The 15,716-nt window shown below is 32.5% G+C and overlaps 3 protein-coding genes across 5 annotated transcripts in view; all 3 read left to right on the plus strand.

Moving 5' to 3' along the window:
- The first annotated feature begins 1,548 nt into the window (after positions 1–1,548).
- LOC129613834 (E3 SUMO-protein ligase KIAA1586-like) lies at positions 1,549–3,600 on the plus strand. Its single transcript, XM_055528124.1, has 2 exons — positions 1,549–2,125; positions 2,309–3,600. Exons 1-2 carry the CDS (start codon positions 1,549–1,551, stop codon positions 3,598–3,600), a joined length of 1,869 nt encoding a protein of 622 aa, XP_055384099.1.
- Positions 3,601–8,406: 4,806 nt separating this feature from the next.
- LOC129613835 (uncharacterized) lies at positions 8,407–8,838 on the plus strand. The gene has a single exon (XM_055528125.1). The coding sequence runs from the start codon at positions 8,407–8,409 to the stop codon at positions 8,836–8,838; it is 432 nt and encodes a 143-aa protein (XP_055384100.1).
- A 220-nt stretch (positions 8,839–9,058) lies between these two features.
- LOC129613817 (transcription factor Adf-1-like) overlaps positions 9,059–15,716 on the plus strand; it is a 34,729-nt gene continuing 28,071 nt past the window's right edge. For 2 of the 3 annotated variants that reach the window (XM_055528097.1, XM_055528104.1), the window contains exons 1-2: positions 9,059–9,543; positions 9,623–9,806. The gene's annotated coding sequence lies outside the window, so the exon portion shown is untranslated. Of the gene's footprint in view, positions 9,544–9,610; positions 9,807–15,716 lie in introns of all 3 variants that reach the window. The other variant, XM_055528098.1, reaches the window with a different exon arrangement.

Below are 15,716 nucleotides of genomic sequence, written 5' to 3' on the forward strand. Positions count from 1 at the left end.
ATGTCTATTATTTATACTTGTTATTATACCCGTACAAACGTATGTTGGAAGGGTATACTAAATTTGGCTTACCGTTTGTAACGCTAAGAAATAATGGCCTGATATATAGACTCAAGTATATGTTTTTGATCATCGTCGAATTCTGAGTTGATTTAGCTTTGTCTGTCCGTCCGTTCCAGCAATAACTCAAATATTAATTGAGCTAAGTTCACCAAATTTTCATAAATGATTTATTAAAGTAAGTGCCAAAACCCTATTTAAATTGGACGTGATCGAGGTACTGGTTCGGGTAGCTGCCATACAACTTACAAATTTATTTGTCTATATCTTAAAAACTATGAAATTTGTGGTACTGAAATTTCGTACAACTAAATATATTAGTAGTGCCGATGTGTTTAATAAAAGTCTTTGAAATTGCATGGCTCCTTCTGGTAGCTCTCAAACAACTTCAACAGTAATTTGGCCATATCTAAGAAAATATAAAGAAAACACTGTACTGAAATTATGCATATATTATTATGGTAATGTGGCAACTTAAAGTTATAGTCTGTTCCATAGTCAGATGTGACATATTTATTCGCGCATAGGATAACAAACTCGTACGGGTATCACAGAGTTGACAAACTAAACTTTTTATAAAAAATATGGCAATTTAACCTAAATCAGACATTTACAAATATTTTGTGCATTTGTCTTATTCAATTATCATTTTAATTTTGGATTTTCCAATTATTTTCAATTTAACTCTGATTTACAAAAACTAAAACTTATTCTCTGAAGCAGTATAATATTAAAATTTTTTATTTACTTTAATTGTAAGAGCAAAATAAAGAATTTTCATAAGAATATATTAACATGCCACACTACGGGAATATAATTTCTTTATGTTAATTATGTATGAACACGACGAGCTGCGTGTCGACAAAAAAATTTCGACAAAAAGTGTGTTGAATAGTTTGTCCGTCTGCTTACAAAACTTACAAAAATCTTTACCTATCTCCCCCCTCTGGAAGTTATACCCAGTGATGCTTTCCTACCGGTTCGCACCGGTTCGCGCGAACCGTTTGATAAAAATCTTAAGGTTCGCGCGAACCGGCAATTTATAATTAGTAGACATAAAGTAAAAATACTTTTGTAATGTTTTCATTACAAATTTTTTTTTTTAAATTACAAATTTGAATATAAATCTTGTAAATTTTGTTCTAAGAATGACTCAAACTGTTTTTCTATAATGATCGTTTTTTAAAAGCCGTAGCATTCTTTTCGAATGTACCATACATCCAATATACATATATATAAGTGTCAAATTTCTGCTCTGACAATATTTTTAAATCTATGTTTATAGGTAATTTTCAAGTATATTCGCAATGTCATTTGTTGAATTTTTGTGCTGAAGTCTGAAACTGTGAATTTTTGATAAACACTATTGTGAATTAACATTAAATCGGTATTCGTAATGTCATTTTGGAAGTAATTTAAAATAAATAACCGTTTTAATGTTTCACCTTACGTAATTTATTTATCAATCAATCCTAATTTTTTTTTAAAATGAAGAGACAAAATGTGTTAAACATTTATTTTTCAAAAAAACAGAAACCGGAAACATCACCAAATGATGAAAGCATATCGTCCAGAGTTGAGTTAGAAGCAGGTTCATCAACATTAGAGAATCAAACATTAGAAATTTATAATTTTCAAAATGACACCACTAATAGTTTACCGTGCTGTTGGAATGCGAATCAGTTGGAACATTTTAAAATGAAATATGATGGCCTATTGGTGGTAAATCAGAAGTTGGGATGTGAGTATTGTTTAAAAATGAATTCCAATTTAGTATCTAAGGAATGGAAAGAATGTAAAGTTACCACATCGGGAAAAAACAAAACAGTGCAACAAGCATCTTTAAGGAAAAAAATGAGCGAACATTTTGCATCAAAAGCACACAATCAAGCTGTTGAACATAAAAAAATCCAGCAAAAACAAACTTTGGCTACATGCATCGATAAAATAAACGAGAAATTTATTGCATCTACTACGAAAGTTTTTAATACTGTTTATAGCCTAGCGAAAAGAAATCGTCCATTTTCAGACCTAGAAGATGAGATTGAACTTCAAGTCAAAAATGGTTTGAATATGGGAGTTGGACTTCATTCTCGACATAGTTCAACTAAGATAGTAGAACATATTTCAAAAGAAATTAAGAAAAAAATTTTTACTTCAATTATTAAGAAGAATTTAAAAATTTGTATTATTATTGACGAAGCTTCCACCATTTCCAGTAAATCAACGCTCATAGTTTTCATTAAAGTGGAATCATCTACAGTAGAATCTTCTGAAATATCCCCAATAATTTTCGTAGATATTACGGAGCTTGATGCACAAGATGCGAAAACTATTTTTGAAAGTTTGTTGAGAGTATTGCTCGCTGTAGGATTTGACATGAATTATTTAAAACTTAATTTAATAGGATTTTGTTCTGACGGCGCTAGCGTTATGCTTGGCTCTAAATCTGGAGTCAGTGCAAGGATCAAAGAAATTTTTCCAAATGTTATTATTTGGCATTGTCTTAGTCACCGTCTGCAACTTGTTTTAGATGATTCCATAAACGACATCAAACAAATTAATCATTTTAAACTTTTTATGGACAGAATATATAGTATTTTTCATCAATCTAATAAAAACCAAAAAGAACTGAATAATATTTCTGAGAACCTTTGTTTGGATATCATTAAAATTGTAAGAGTGTTGGGGCCAAGATGGGCTTCATGTAGCTTAAGAGCTGCTCTTGCTGTATGGCGAAGCTACCCTGCTTTATATGAGTTTTTTTCTTCTAACTCTATTCAAAAGTTTTCTGGAATGGCAAAACGATTACAAAACAAATATTTCCTAATAGATTTAGCTCTAATGATCGACATCCTTCAGGATTGCTCTCTATTATCCAACGCACTTCAAGCTAGAAATATAAACATTGCCAGAGGCGATCAACTAATTAGAAGAACAATTAATGCCTTCCAAATCCTCAAAAACAGTCGCGGTTTTTACGAAAAAAAAGTAGATGAAGTTATTAACTCCGAAGCATTAAAAAATATTAATTTTACTGAAAATAAAATTTATGGAAACCTGGCTAGAGATTCTCTTATTGACAGCATCATCAAGAATATGAAATTAAGATTGATAGATTGTTCTCAAATAAGATCAAGTAGTGATAAAAAAAATATTGAAAACACCAAAATTTATGAACTAGCAAATTTGCTAGAGCCGAGTACATGGAAAATTGAACATATTGTGGTTCCGTGGTTAGAGGCCGAAGAGAAATTTGAAGAATTTGGAAATGTTTTCAAATTTGATATCCATAAGAATGATTTCCGTAATTATTTAGAAGATATAATATGCAATGGCAATCAGGAAATTCCTAAAATTCAAGAAAACATTCAAAAAGCGAAAAATATTATAAATACCATTGCTGTTAGCAGTGCTGAAGCAGAGCGGGGGTTTTCTCTGATGAACCTTATAATTACCGACATAAGATCTCGATTATCGGTGAAGAATTTATCAAATCTTATGACTTTAAACTTACTTGGTGAACCACTGCAAAGTTAGACTGCAGTTCCCTATGTAACAAGTTGGTTAAGGAACCATAACTCAGCAGGTGATACCAGGGTTAAAAAATCCAAAGCCAAGGAATATACAGAAAATCAATTAGCTATTTGGAAATATCTAAAATAAATTAATATTTATAGTATCATATATACATGATAATAAATTTGAATTTTTCATTATGTTTTTGTTATATTTAAACAATTTTTTATTTTTTGAAATGAATAGAGAAATAAAAGTGGTACATTTTTTTCATTCTACTTTGTATTTTATTAGCAAAGAATATGAACCAAAATTATTTTTCACTGCGAACCGGTTGATAAAATTTTGGGAAAGCATCACTGGTTATACCCCCACAAAACTTTAAAAGTGCAATTTTCAACTATTTATTGAAGTAAACCCATAAGCATTTTTCAAATTTTGCAAACGCATAAAAAGCACTAGATTGCTTCCTTTAACGAAACATACTTTACTCGAACTTTAAAAAACAAAATAGTAGTTAAAATTCACCGTTGTATTACATTTGTTTTCTTCAAATTTTAGATGTCGTTCTTCTTCTAGATCCTAGTTTGTAGACGATTACTGACGGGAGTCTGATGATGGGATGGGAGTCTGATGAAGAAACAATTTTGGGAATTTTAACTACAATTTGTACTAGCGTATAAACTTCTGGATTTTAGGATGACTCTATGTTTTTATATATTCTTTTTGCAATATTTTGACGCTTTTAGTTTTTTTTTCAAAATCAAAATATGTATATCAAGTTTTTACCTGAAAACATCTACATTAAAATTTTACAATATACTGAATCAAAGCTTTTCAATTTTTACGTATTTAAAACTTGTAATTCATATGAAAATTCAAATTTCAACATTAAAGCAATTTTTTACAATTCTTAAATAAAAACTTCCTAATTATTAAAACGTTTAGTTGCCTAAAGTGATTCCATACTTATAAATTCGAATGATTTGCGTTTAATTGGTTTTGAATACGCAGCTTATTTTTATTTTTCAAACATTTCAATAGACGAATTAAAGTTTCCATATAGATACTTTTCTATATATCCATATAGATATGTTAACAATATAGTGAAAAAATCTTAATTGTTATTATTTTGAAACATCATTGTAAATATTACAAATTTGCGAAAAAAAACCTTAATCAAATTGGCGTGTATCTGATCGTCTTTAAGCAACTAGAAATTTTGCAATTTACTATATACTAATTGTGTGAAAGAGTTGTAGTTTTCAAGGGTATTTCATTCCTTTCATTATTATACACATAACATACATCTCCACTTAATTATTGTTTTTTACAGTGCAACACTTTAATACAGTTGAATTAAAAAAGATTATAAATAATGGCAATCTTAAAACAGTAAAAATAAAAAATTCTAAAAATGACGAACAAATGAAAATAATTATTATACTTAACATTTTATTCGTTTTTACTTCTTGTACTTCTGAATTGTTTCTATTAAACTCTTATATTCATTAGTAGAGGATTAGTTTCAAAATTTTTTATTTTTGATTATTTCGAAATAAAATGAATGGTAAAAAATGCTGAATGATAATGAATTTAAATATTTTTGTCAGTTTTTCAAAAGAGCCTAAAATTAAATTAGATTTTTAGATAAAAATATTTCTAAGCATCCTTATTTTATATACATACTATGTATGTACATATATATGTAAACTAAACAAGTAAAAACGTCTCAGTCGGTATAAACCGATTGAATTATACCCTGCACCTTTCGTTATTGTGTAGCAATTACTCGAACTTGTGAAATCATTCTATAGAAACTTCACGAATATATTATCTGACCTATAATTGGACATCCGGCTGCCAAGTTTCATGAATCTGACTTTATAATTTTTCCAAATATTTAAAATTAGCTTTTGGAGTTGTATGGCAAATACCTGAACAATCCCATCAAAACTTTAGAAATATATCTGACCTATAACTCGACAAACAACTGCCAAGTTTCATGAAACTAACTTTATTATTTTTCCAAATATTTCAAATTAGCTTCTGGAGGTGTATGGCAGGTACTCGAACCTGTCAAGCAATTTCTTTAAAACTTCAGAAATATCTTTGACCTATAATTGGACACATGACTGCCAAGTTTCATGAATCTGACTTTATTATTTTGCCGAATATAAAAAATTTGCTGTTGGAGTTGTATGGCAGCCACCCGAACCGTTATAATTTTTAGAGCATATATAGAATATAATTAGACACATGTATACAAAATTTTATATTTATAGCTTTATTAGTTTTTGAAATATTTAAGATAAACTCTTTGAGTTGTATGGAAGTTACCCGAACCCGTTCTCCGAATAGGTCCAATTACAATCGCAGCCGTCTTCGGCACAAAAGAAACAACTTGTGAAAGTTTGGTGTCGATTGCATTAGTCGTTTTTGAGTTATCGTGCGATCGGACGGACGGACGGACATGTCTAAATCGACGCAGAATTTAGCGCTGAGCAAGAATATATATATATATGTCCATACCGCAGATGACTTCTTCAAGTAGTTACAAACTCCATACCAAAGTTAATATACCCTTCACGAAGTGCAGGGTATAAAAACAGAAAATTATAAAAAACAGAACATAAGACTAATTTTATATAACAAGGAATTGAACTTCTATAGCTACATAACATCAATACAAAGATGAATATTTAAATTTCTGAAATCCGATTAGAGAAGGTTATACAACCAAGTTAAATATAAGTGAACGTGTGTGTTTGTAAATGATGTTAATAAATGAGCTTTTTGATAATTTGAGACGAGTATTAAAAAGAAAATTAATGAACCAGGTAATGTAAGCAACGTAATAATAACGATGTAAGGTTAAAATAAATATTTACGTGCGCTTCACCTAAGCACAATGTACCTGAAAGCACATCTTCATAATATATAGTCGCTTGTGATTTGTATAACTTCATATAGTAAATATGTATATTTTCATATATGTATGTAGCATGTACATATTTTATTATTTACGTATTTAACACGTACGTTAGCAGAGCAATAATTTCCTCAAATAATATTATAATAGTAATCATATACATACATATGTGTATATCGATATATATGTACATTGTACTTATGATTCTACAGAAGCGATTTAAAAGGATTTCAAATTTGAAATTTTGAAAACATAAACTTGAAAACTTTTGAAAAGGAAGTACATATACATATACATGCATGTATTTGAATTAATATATTATAGTGTTATTGATATTAAATTGAAATTTCATCATTTTATGATATTTTAAAATAATATTTATTATTTAGTAAATTTAAGTAACGTAATTAGAACAATAATAAGATATCCGGATTTTGAATTAAAAATTGGTGTTTTTTGGGACGTGAAATAATTGGTGAAGATTTTAATAAATAAAGAATAAAATAAAATTTTCTTGAAACTCACCTGTTATATCCTGATATTCCGGAATTATTTTACGTTCGTTATGGCAAGTACTAATCATTTCGACAAACACACAATTTTTATAGCAAATAAAGTAGTTGTCTGTAATAAATAAAACTGTATTCGAAGAAATATAAAATAAGAAAAATTAAAGATATTTAAAACTTAAAGAATTGTAAAAACAATAATTATGCCATTTTTAATGAGGAAATTCAAACAATTACGTTAGTTCTCCAAAGGTATTCCCAAAGTACAAAAGCTGCGCATATATTTTTATGTTGTATCTTTAATATTATTAGCTAAATAACTAACAAAATTGAAATAAAAACTTGCATATAAATCGTAGCGTAAATAGTATCTGTCTCTTCGTAGCTGCTACTTCGACTACACACAACAATTAATCGGAGAAATATTATGAAATTCAAATAATAAAATGTTTATTATGAACTAAAATTCATTTTTATAAATAAAATTAAAAACGGCTGCAGTATTGCACCTGAACGAATTTTAAATAACATGAATAATTCTTACTGTCATTGTCAGCCATCATATTTTGTATATATTAAGTACATCTACAAGGTAGATAATCCCGTAGAAACCAAAAGATAATCAAACCCTTTCCCCGCACCTATCCCTCCACTGCATCCTATCGCTCTTGATTCCCCCTGGCCAAGATTAAGGTGTTACGCAACCCGTACCGGTAATCAGGTTGGCTGGAGGCCCGGATACCGGGCGCCCATCGGATTATTTAGCCTTGTCTAGGTACGGCGGATCTCTGCCTAGATCGACATCCTTTCTCCGCAACTCGTGGGATCAAAATGGAGAGCGCAAATCAAACAAAGGTGGATGGGTCCGGCACTCATAAAAAGCCGGAAGGAAATTTGGCCAAGCCAATTTCTGCAAACCGTGCTGAAACATCGCTGAGGGCGAGTTCAGTACAAAAACCGCAGGCGAGCACCAAGAATGCTAAAAGCACTGGTGCAAAACCTAAAGTGCGTAAGGAGTCCCAACCGGGACCGAGCTACCGCACACAAAGCTATGACTCAGTCAGGCCTAGTGTCGGTGGTAGCTCGATGGCTACGGTAGCACAAACTGGCCAGAGCAAGAAAAGAATGCCGTCAGCAACGATAACGCCCTCGCAAAGGGCCTATAGGGAACGGCGTTCTGCATTTAGGAACCTGGAAAGGATTGGTCGAATTCCGGAAAAAGACAGGTCTGAAGAAGAAAGGTCCACCTACAACTGAGCCAAGAGTATTGTGGACAAGCGATTAAGCGAGAGGGTTGTGGCAACAAAACGACAGCGCTCCACAGAGGAACCACCTCGGGAATCTAAAAAGCCAAGGCCACAGAACAGACCCTCGAGCGCATCCATTATGAGGCCTTTTAGTGAGATCCTGAAGGACCATCTTGTTGTCGCTGTGGTTGAACAGGCGCAAGAAGATGGCAGGATCTCTGCTGAGAATTGGAGGAAAGTTGAAAGCCGACTAATGGCGGGCTTTCCTCAAATCATGAACGATAATCCAGGCCCATATCCCTTGTGCAGAGACCAAGGATGGCACCAGGGATTTGTCAAACTTGTGGCCTGTGCTGACGGCAGGTCTCTCGACCTGTATAAAAAGGCGATAGCAGGAGTAGGGGAAGTTTGGCCCGGTGCTAGGCTTGCGGTCGTTGCGAAAGACCAAATCCCAAGCAAACCGCGGTCTCGAGCTTGGATTCCAGCTGAGCCGTCGAGCACTGATACCATCTTGGAGATGATCAAATTGGGCAATCCCAACTTACCGGCAGGCCCTCATAATAATAAATAGGGAATCTTTGGCACCTCTGCAGTGTCAGAGACTTGTCCTTAACTATGGGTTCTCCTCCATAACCCTTAAAGTGTATAAAACAGACACAAAGGTTGAGGCGGCCCAGAAGCAGAGTGACCGACGGGAACATCCTGAAGGTATGCCATCGGTCGTCAACATCGCCAACAGGGCTCCGGAGAAATCGTCGGGTCAGTCCCCGCTCTCATCAGAAGCAGAGATGCTGGATGAAGCGGGGCTGACAGACGATAACATAATTCATTTTTTATTATTGGTGTGAAAAGAAAACTTCCTTTTATTCGGAATAAAATACTTTTATTTTTCGCTAATATATTTATTGTTTGTTGTCTTAATTAGAAGAAAATCAGCTTTGATAAAGTGCGTATGTTTGAACCATTGAGAAAAAAAAAAACAAAATTTTTTTGAACATAATTCATCTTGATCTGAATCTGGAGGGGGCTTTGTTGGACTTGGATCTGGACGAGGATGCAGATAAGACGCTGGTGGAGGTTAACGAAGGCAGTAATGCTTCGTGCAATTCAGATCAACCTCCACCACTCTAATGCAGCTTCAGTTGCGCTTCTTCTCCGCTTACAAAGGGGTGGCGCAGATATGGTCCTGGTCCAGGAGCCCTGGATAGCATGGAGAAAGATCTGCGGACTGAGGACGCCAGGATACAAGCTGTTTTATAGTGACGACAGTTCGAAGGTAAGATAATGCATACTTATTAAAAGTAGCTTAAATGCTTTTCTATTACCTCTTTACATTAATGAAGACTTCACTGTAGTCAGTCTGGAAGCTGGTGGCAGTACCTCTTGGTGGGCATCAGTATACCTGCCCTTCGACTTCCAGGGAAAGCTACCGCCCGAGAATTTGAATGACATGGTGGAGAAGGCTAAGTCTCTGCGAACCGGGGAGCGGTTCCAATGCGCATCATGTAATCTGGGGAAGCTCGGACACCAACATGAGAGGTGAGTCACTTTTAGAATTTATTTAAAGCACTAATCTCACATTATGTAATAGAGGCTCAGAGCCCACTTTTATTACTAAAAATCGGCAGGAGGTTATAGATATAACTCTTGCCTCAAACGTTCTTGCTGCTCTGGTCAGGAATTGGAAAGTGTCAAAAGATCATTCTTTTTCTGACCACCGTTATATAGAATTCGAGTTGGTAACCAACAAAAACGCTTCCTTGATTTTCACAAACCGCAAAAGGACTGATTGGTCAAAGTTCAGAGACTCGCTAAGCGACATATTGGGTAGTGGGGTCCCCCCTCGTCCTGAGCAAGTGAGGGCTTTGATACTATGGTCTGCACGCTCGCCGACGCAATAAATGGCGCCTCTAGGGTGGCGTGTCAACTAACTCAAGTCGGCGGGCCCAGATGATATAGTGCCTGCGGAATTATAAAATGCGGCAGAGATTATCCTGCCCTGGCTGAAAGTTATCTACGAATGCTGTATAGACCTAGCTCACATTCCAAAATCGTGGAATGTTGCCAGGGTCGTCTTCATTTCTAAAAGTGCGAGGAGCTCTCACACTGCCCAAAGGATTTTAGACCAATTAGTCTAACATCATTTCTACTAAAAATATTAGAAAAATTGATAGACCCATACATAAGGAGCAACCTTAATCCGAGCTGAGTGTCTCCGGCACAACATGCGTATCGGAAGGGTAGGTCAACGGAAACGGCCCTACACTCCTTGATACACTACATTGAAGAGTCCCTTAACTACGGGGAATACACACTGGCTGCCTTCCTAGATATTGAAGGCGCTCTCAACAATGTCAGGTCGCGGTCGATCACTCAGGCTCTGTCGGAGCTCTCAGTTTATGGCTCCCTGACTGCCCTGATAGGGAATATGCTGTCGGGCAGATCCATCAGGGCCAGCTTTGGCGGGTCATGCATTGAGCGCTCTGTTGGAAGGGGCACCCTCCAAGGGGTGCCTCGGAAACGACCCTCGGAATTCTACCTGTAAAGGAGAACCTGGGCATGCCTCTAAGCACTCACAAGCTGCTGCTACGCATTGCGGCGGTAGAACGTAACAATCTCAGATGGGCGAATGGAACTATGTGTAACGCGGCAAGGAAGTTGTGGCCAAAGCTAGACTTCGTCGCACGAGGGATCTAATATCTCTCCGACGGGAGGATATTGGTGCGGTTATAGGGGTTTTAACTGGACACTGTCTGATCGGCGATCATGCCAGGAGGATGGGCCGCCCTGCAAACGATCTCTGTAGGAGCTGCCGTGACGAGGAGGAGGAGGAAACGGTGACCCACCTGCTATGCTCGTGTCCGGCGTTGGCGAACTCCAGGCAGAGGTTTCTTGGGTCTCACTGTTTTGAGCAGGCCACGGACATAACGAATGTAAATGCTAGGGACCTTGGCCGGTTTCTGAGGAACTCTGGCTGGTTCTAGTGAGGGAAAGAGGGGGGATCCCGTGGCATCACAACGGGCCTTAGTGGCCTAGGTGTACCCTTCGGAGGGCCGTGTAACCTAACCTAACCTAATACATCTACAACACAACATAACTTTGCAAAAAAATTTATACCTTTAAGAAATTAAAAATGTTCTTTTAATGGGATCTCCAATTTAATTATGATTTTAATGGTCTTTAATCTAGTAGGGTGACGAACATTTTATAATTCAAATTACACTTATATTATAAAATAGAAATTTTAACCATAAATTTACTTCATAGCTACAGAAAAGGATAGAAAAGAGAATTCAAAATGTTTTAACAAATTTCTTAATGTTTTTTTAATATTAAATATACACACTTTCTTTTCAGTTATAGCTTTAAAATAAATAAATATCACTAAACGACTACCATCCTTTCTGTAGGAAAAAAAGCTATATAACATCTACTTTTCTGCTTTATTATTAAAAGTCATAAAATTTTTTTTAACATTAAGTTTTTTCTTTTCAAAACAAAATGGTGCGTTTTCATAAAATTTAATTTAACTTTCATACAACTTTATATATTATATGATTTTTTCTCCAATTTTAACCCAATTGCTACCATATTGAATGCATTTATATATTTACTTTATACATTCACTTTTACTTTTAATTAAATATTATTGTATATAAGATGCGTACATATATATAATACGTATGTATATTTAAAACTTTTCAATGACCTCATGACAATAAGCCTACACCTATCCATAAAATTGTATTCCTAATTTAAAGAGAAAACAAAATTTTAATAACATTCTTTCTTGCAATAAAATGAAAAAATTGGAGAAAAAAAATTATTTATAAAGCCTTATATTTATAGCCTCCAGGACATTCGATAATAAAAAATTAACTCATAAAAAATTTTAGAAAACATGTAAATTTTACGACTTAAAATACACATAAATGAAATAATTTATTTTTTTTTTTTGCAAAGTACCAAAATTTCATATTGCCACCCTGTTATTATAATATTCTCCACACATCTATTCACTCCTTGATTTCTCAAATTACATACCCAAAAGAAAATAAAAAAATTGAATGTAAAGTGCCTAATTTAACACAATAATATAATATAAAAATAAAAATAACACAAGAAAAAACAACTTAATTATAATCCAATTTTATTATTAGATATTTTAAATCTCAACCAACACAATTGCGAATGTATATATAGGTTTGTACACATGTAAAAAGTGAGTTCCTACGTTTACATACATATGTATATATATAAAAGCGTAATTTACAAACATAAAAACCAAAACTGTGCACTCACAAAAACCAAAAAATACATATGTACGTATTTGAGTCTTGTTGAGTTTTAATCAAAAGTACGCGCGTTGTGCGTATCTGTGCAAAGTGTTGAAAAAAATCTAACTGTGAAATCTAACTTTTTAATTGTTGCCAGATTATGTACTCAAGTCTAACAGTAACATTATAAAATCCCCAGGAAGTTATGAATTTTGTTTATTCAAAACATAGCACTACCAATAGTCTATAAAAGTTAAATCTCAAAAAACCTTTAAACTTAAATCAACTGTGTACAAGTAAAACATACTTCGAACGTTTTCGAAGTTTCTATGTGTAAGCATTAGTTCCATTGAAATCATTTTGTTTAGACGTCTAAAAGGTGTATTTTTGTTCTAAATTATTAAAAAAGAAAAAAAACTCTCTAAAATTCTATGTTCATATTTTCATTTATATGTATGTACATATGTATATAAAGTTATATACTTACACATATATGTCAGTTTTTAGCACTTTTCTAAGTGCTTGTTAGTTTCACTCTGTCCGTCCGTTCGCATGTGGACATGTTTGGAAAACTTCTACACTCTTGAAGATAGAAAACTGAAATTTCAAGTACATTAGATTTTGCTAGAAACTTATTTTCGTAGAAGAAATTTTTTTCCTAGCTTCTCTCATCTAAAATTACAACCCCCAATAGTTTTAAAAATTTTATGTTTCAACTATTCATTGCAGCGAAACCTTAAGCAACTTTTAAGAAATTTTTCATATCGTTTTTCTTCTAGACCTCAGGTTTTAGGCGTCTGAAATTTTAGCAGCTTTTAGAAGTTAATAAATAATACCATTCATTAGAAGAAAATTTTTTCCACCTCCACCCCTCCCAAGTTATCGCCTGTCGAAATTTGTAAATTTGAATTTTTGGTATAGCATATTTCCGAAACTGCACAGCTTTTTCGAATTTCTATAAATACAAAAAGCTAGCAGTACATACCAAAAAATATAATTATTTTTCTTAACTCATGCAAGTAACCCTTAAATTCGAGCATTATGTTAACTCCGCTTTAAATTTTTTTTTTGTTTTATTTCAAAGATTGCATATTTTGCTCATCTTAAATGTATGCAATCTTTGAAATATATTCGTATATGAATGAAAGTTATTAAAATAATTTAGTATGTACATAGATTGTTTAAGGGAAAAATGCTGCATTACAAACGATTTAATAGTTTTAGTACTACGTATGTAGTTACTATTCAATATAAACGCTCTTAATAGTCAGGATAAAAGGGAAAGAAAATTATATTTTCTTTTAAAAGCAACATGTTTCACTATCACAAAACAATTATTACCAAAGATAAATTTTGCATATTATTATATATATATAGCTACTTCTCAGGTGTCAAAAAGTACGGGTACTTCTAAAAAGGCTAGAGACATGGGACAAAAGGCATTAGATAGGGTTTTACCTCTAGGGTCCCAAAAAAATCTGACATTGGAACTTTTTAGCCCCAAAATAGCCCTATTTTAAGATTTTCTGAAAAAATTTTTGTGTAATAAAAGCGGGGTTTTTTTATACTTTATATTACTAGAAACGCAAACCAACAAATAAATAATACTTTTTATTATTGGAAACACAAACCGAGAACGAGAAATAAATAATGTTCGAAAATAAAATGATCTCACATATTTTAAGTTCGAAAAATCGAAATAAACTTAAATAAATGTCCGCTTTTATGAGACATCAGATGTTTTGTGGCATCTAAATATTAATGCTTCATTTGTTATTGTTTTGAATATTATGTTTCGTCAGCAAGCTTTAAAAATATATATATACAGAATATGTAATACATTCATATGTACATACATATATTTGAATAAAATTATTATTTTGTTTTTGCCTAAACTTTTTCTTTATCTGAAAAATTACATTCATATGTACATACATATATTTGAATACAATTATTATTTTATTTTTGCCTAAACCTTTTCTTTATTTGAAAAATTTATTTCTGTATGTTCACTCGCAGTTTTAAAAAAATAGGTATACAGTCATAATTATGTATGTTTGTGTTTAAAATTTTATTTTTAATTTTTTGAACAAAAAATTTTAAAATATTAAATTCTAATACATTCATGTACATACATACATATATTTGAATAAAAATATTATTTTATTTATGCCTAAACCTTTTCTTTATTTGAAAAATTTATTTCTGTATATTACCCCCATGATTTAATAATTATGTTTTTCTATATGTCAAACCACAGTTTTGAATATTATTGAGTTCATATAGAAAGCTTAAAAAAAATTAGTTAGGAAGCTTTAAAAAAAATATACATACATATTCATGTATTTAGCTATTATAACAATATTTTTTTTGAAATTTTCTTTAAACTTTTATAATAATATTTATCTGTTATATATTAAAAAAAAATTAAGCAAAAAATTTAAACAAAATAAAAAAATTTTTTTTTTTAAAATAATCCAAAAAAAGAAAAATTTTACAACCATCCAGGGAAGCATTGATCCAATACCCTTCTGGCTATCAGAAGGTAGCCACGCTACCCACTAGGCTACGCAATACCTTGAATTTGCCCTTATAATTCTATATTTTCTTCATATTTCGTAAAACTTTTCAAAAACCATTCTATTTTACATTATATATATATAGCTACTTCTCAGGTGTCAAAAATTACGGGTACTTCTAGAAGGGCTCGAGAAATGGTACAAAAGGCATTATATAGGGTTTTGCCTCTAGGGTCCCAGAAAAAGCAAGAATTCCACCAACCCTCCCCCTTCACCCCCTCCCAAGGTGCTTTGTAAGCGTTTTTTACAAAATGGTACTACATCCTGTGGGGGTAATTTTTTATTTACTTTTGGTGTTATAACGAAAATTATAATGTTTTAATAAAATCTACATTGTTTTATAGTAAGTATGTACGTACGCATTTAGTTATGTTCTTTTCGCGATCTGTTGCAAAATGTATTAGTAAGCAAAACAAGTGTACATTAAACTTCTTGACAATATATTTTTAGGGCAAAATTTTATAAGAAAATGTTATTCTATTGCATTAAACTTTTTACAAATAGGGTATTTTCAAAAAAATATTTAGAACGGAAACTCGCTGATATTGATTTGTAAAGGTGAAGTTTTTTTAATTTCATTTTAAAAAAATAAA

Source organism: Condylostylus longicornis, unplaced genomic scaffold, assembly GCF_029603195.1.
Source record: "Condylostylus longicornis isolate FDR11 unplaced genomic scaffold, ASM2960319v2 ptg000092l, whole genome shotgun sequence".
Classification (NCBI taxonomy): domain Eukaryota; kingdom Metazoa; phylum Arthropoda; class Insecta; order Diptera; family Dolichopodidae; genus Condylostylus; species Condylostylus longicornis.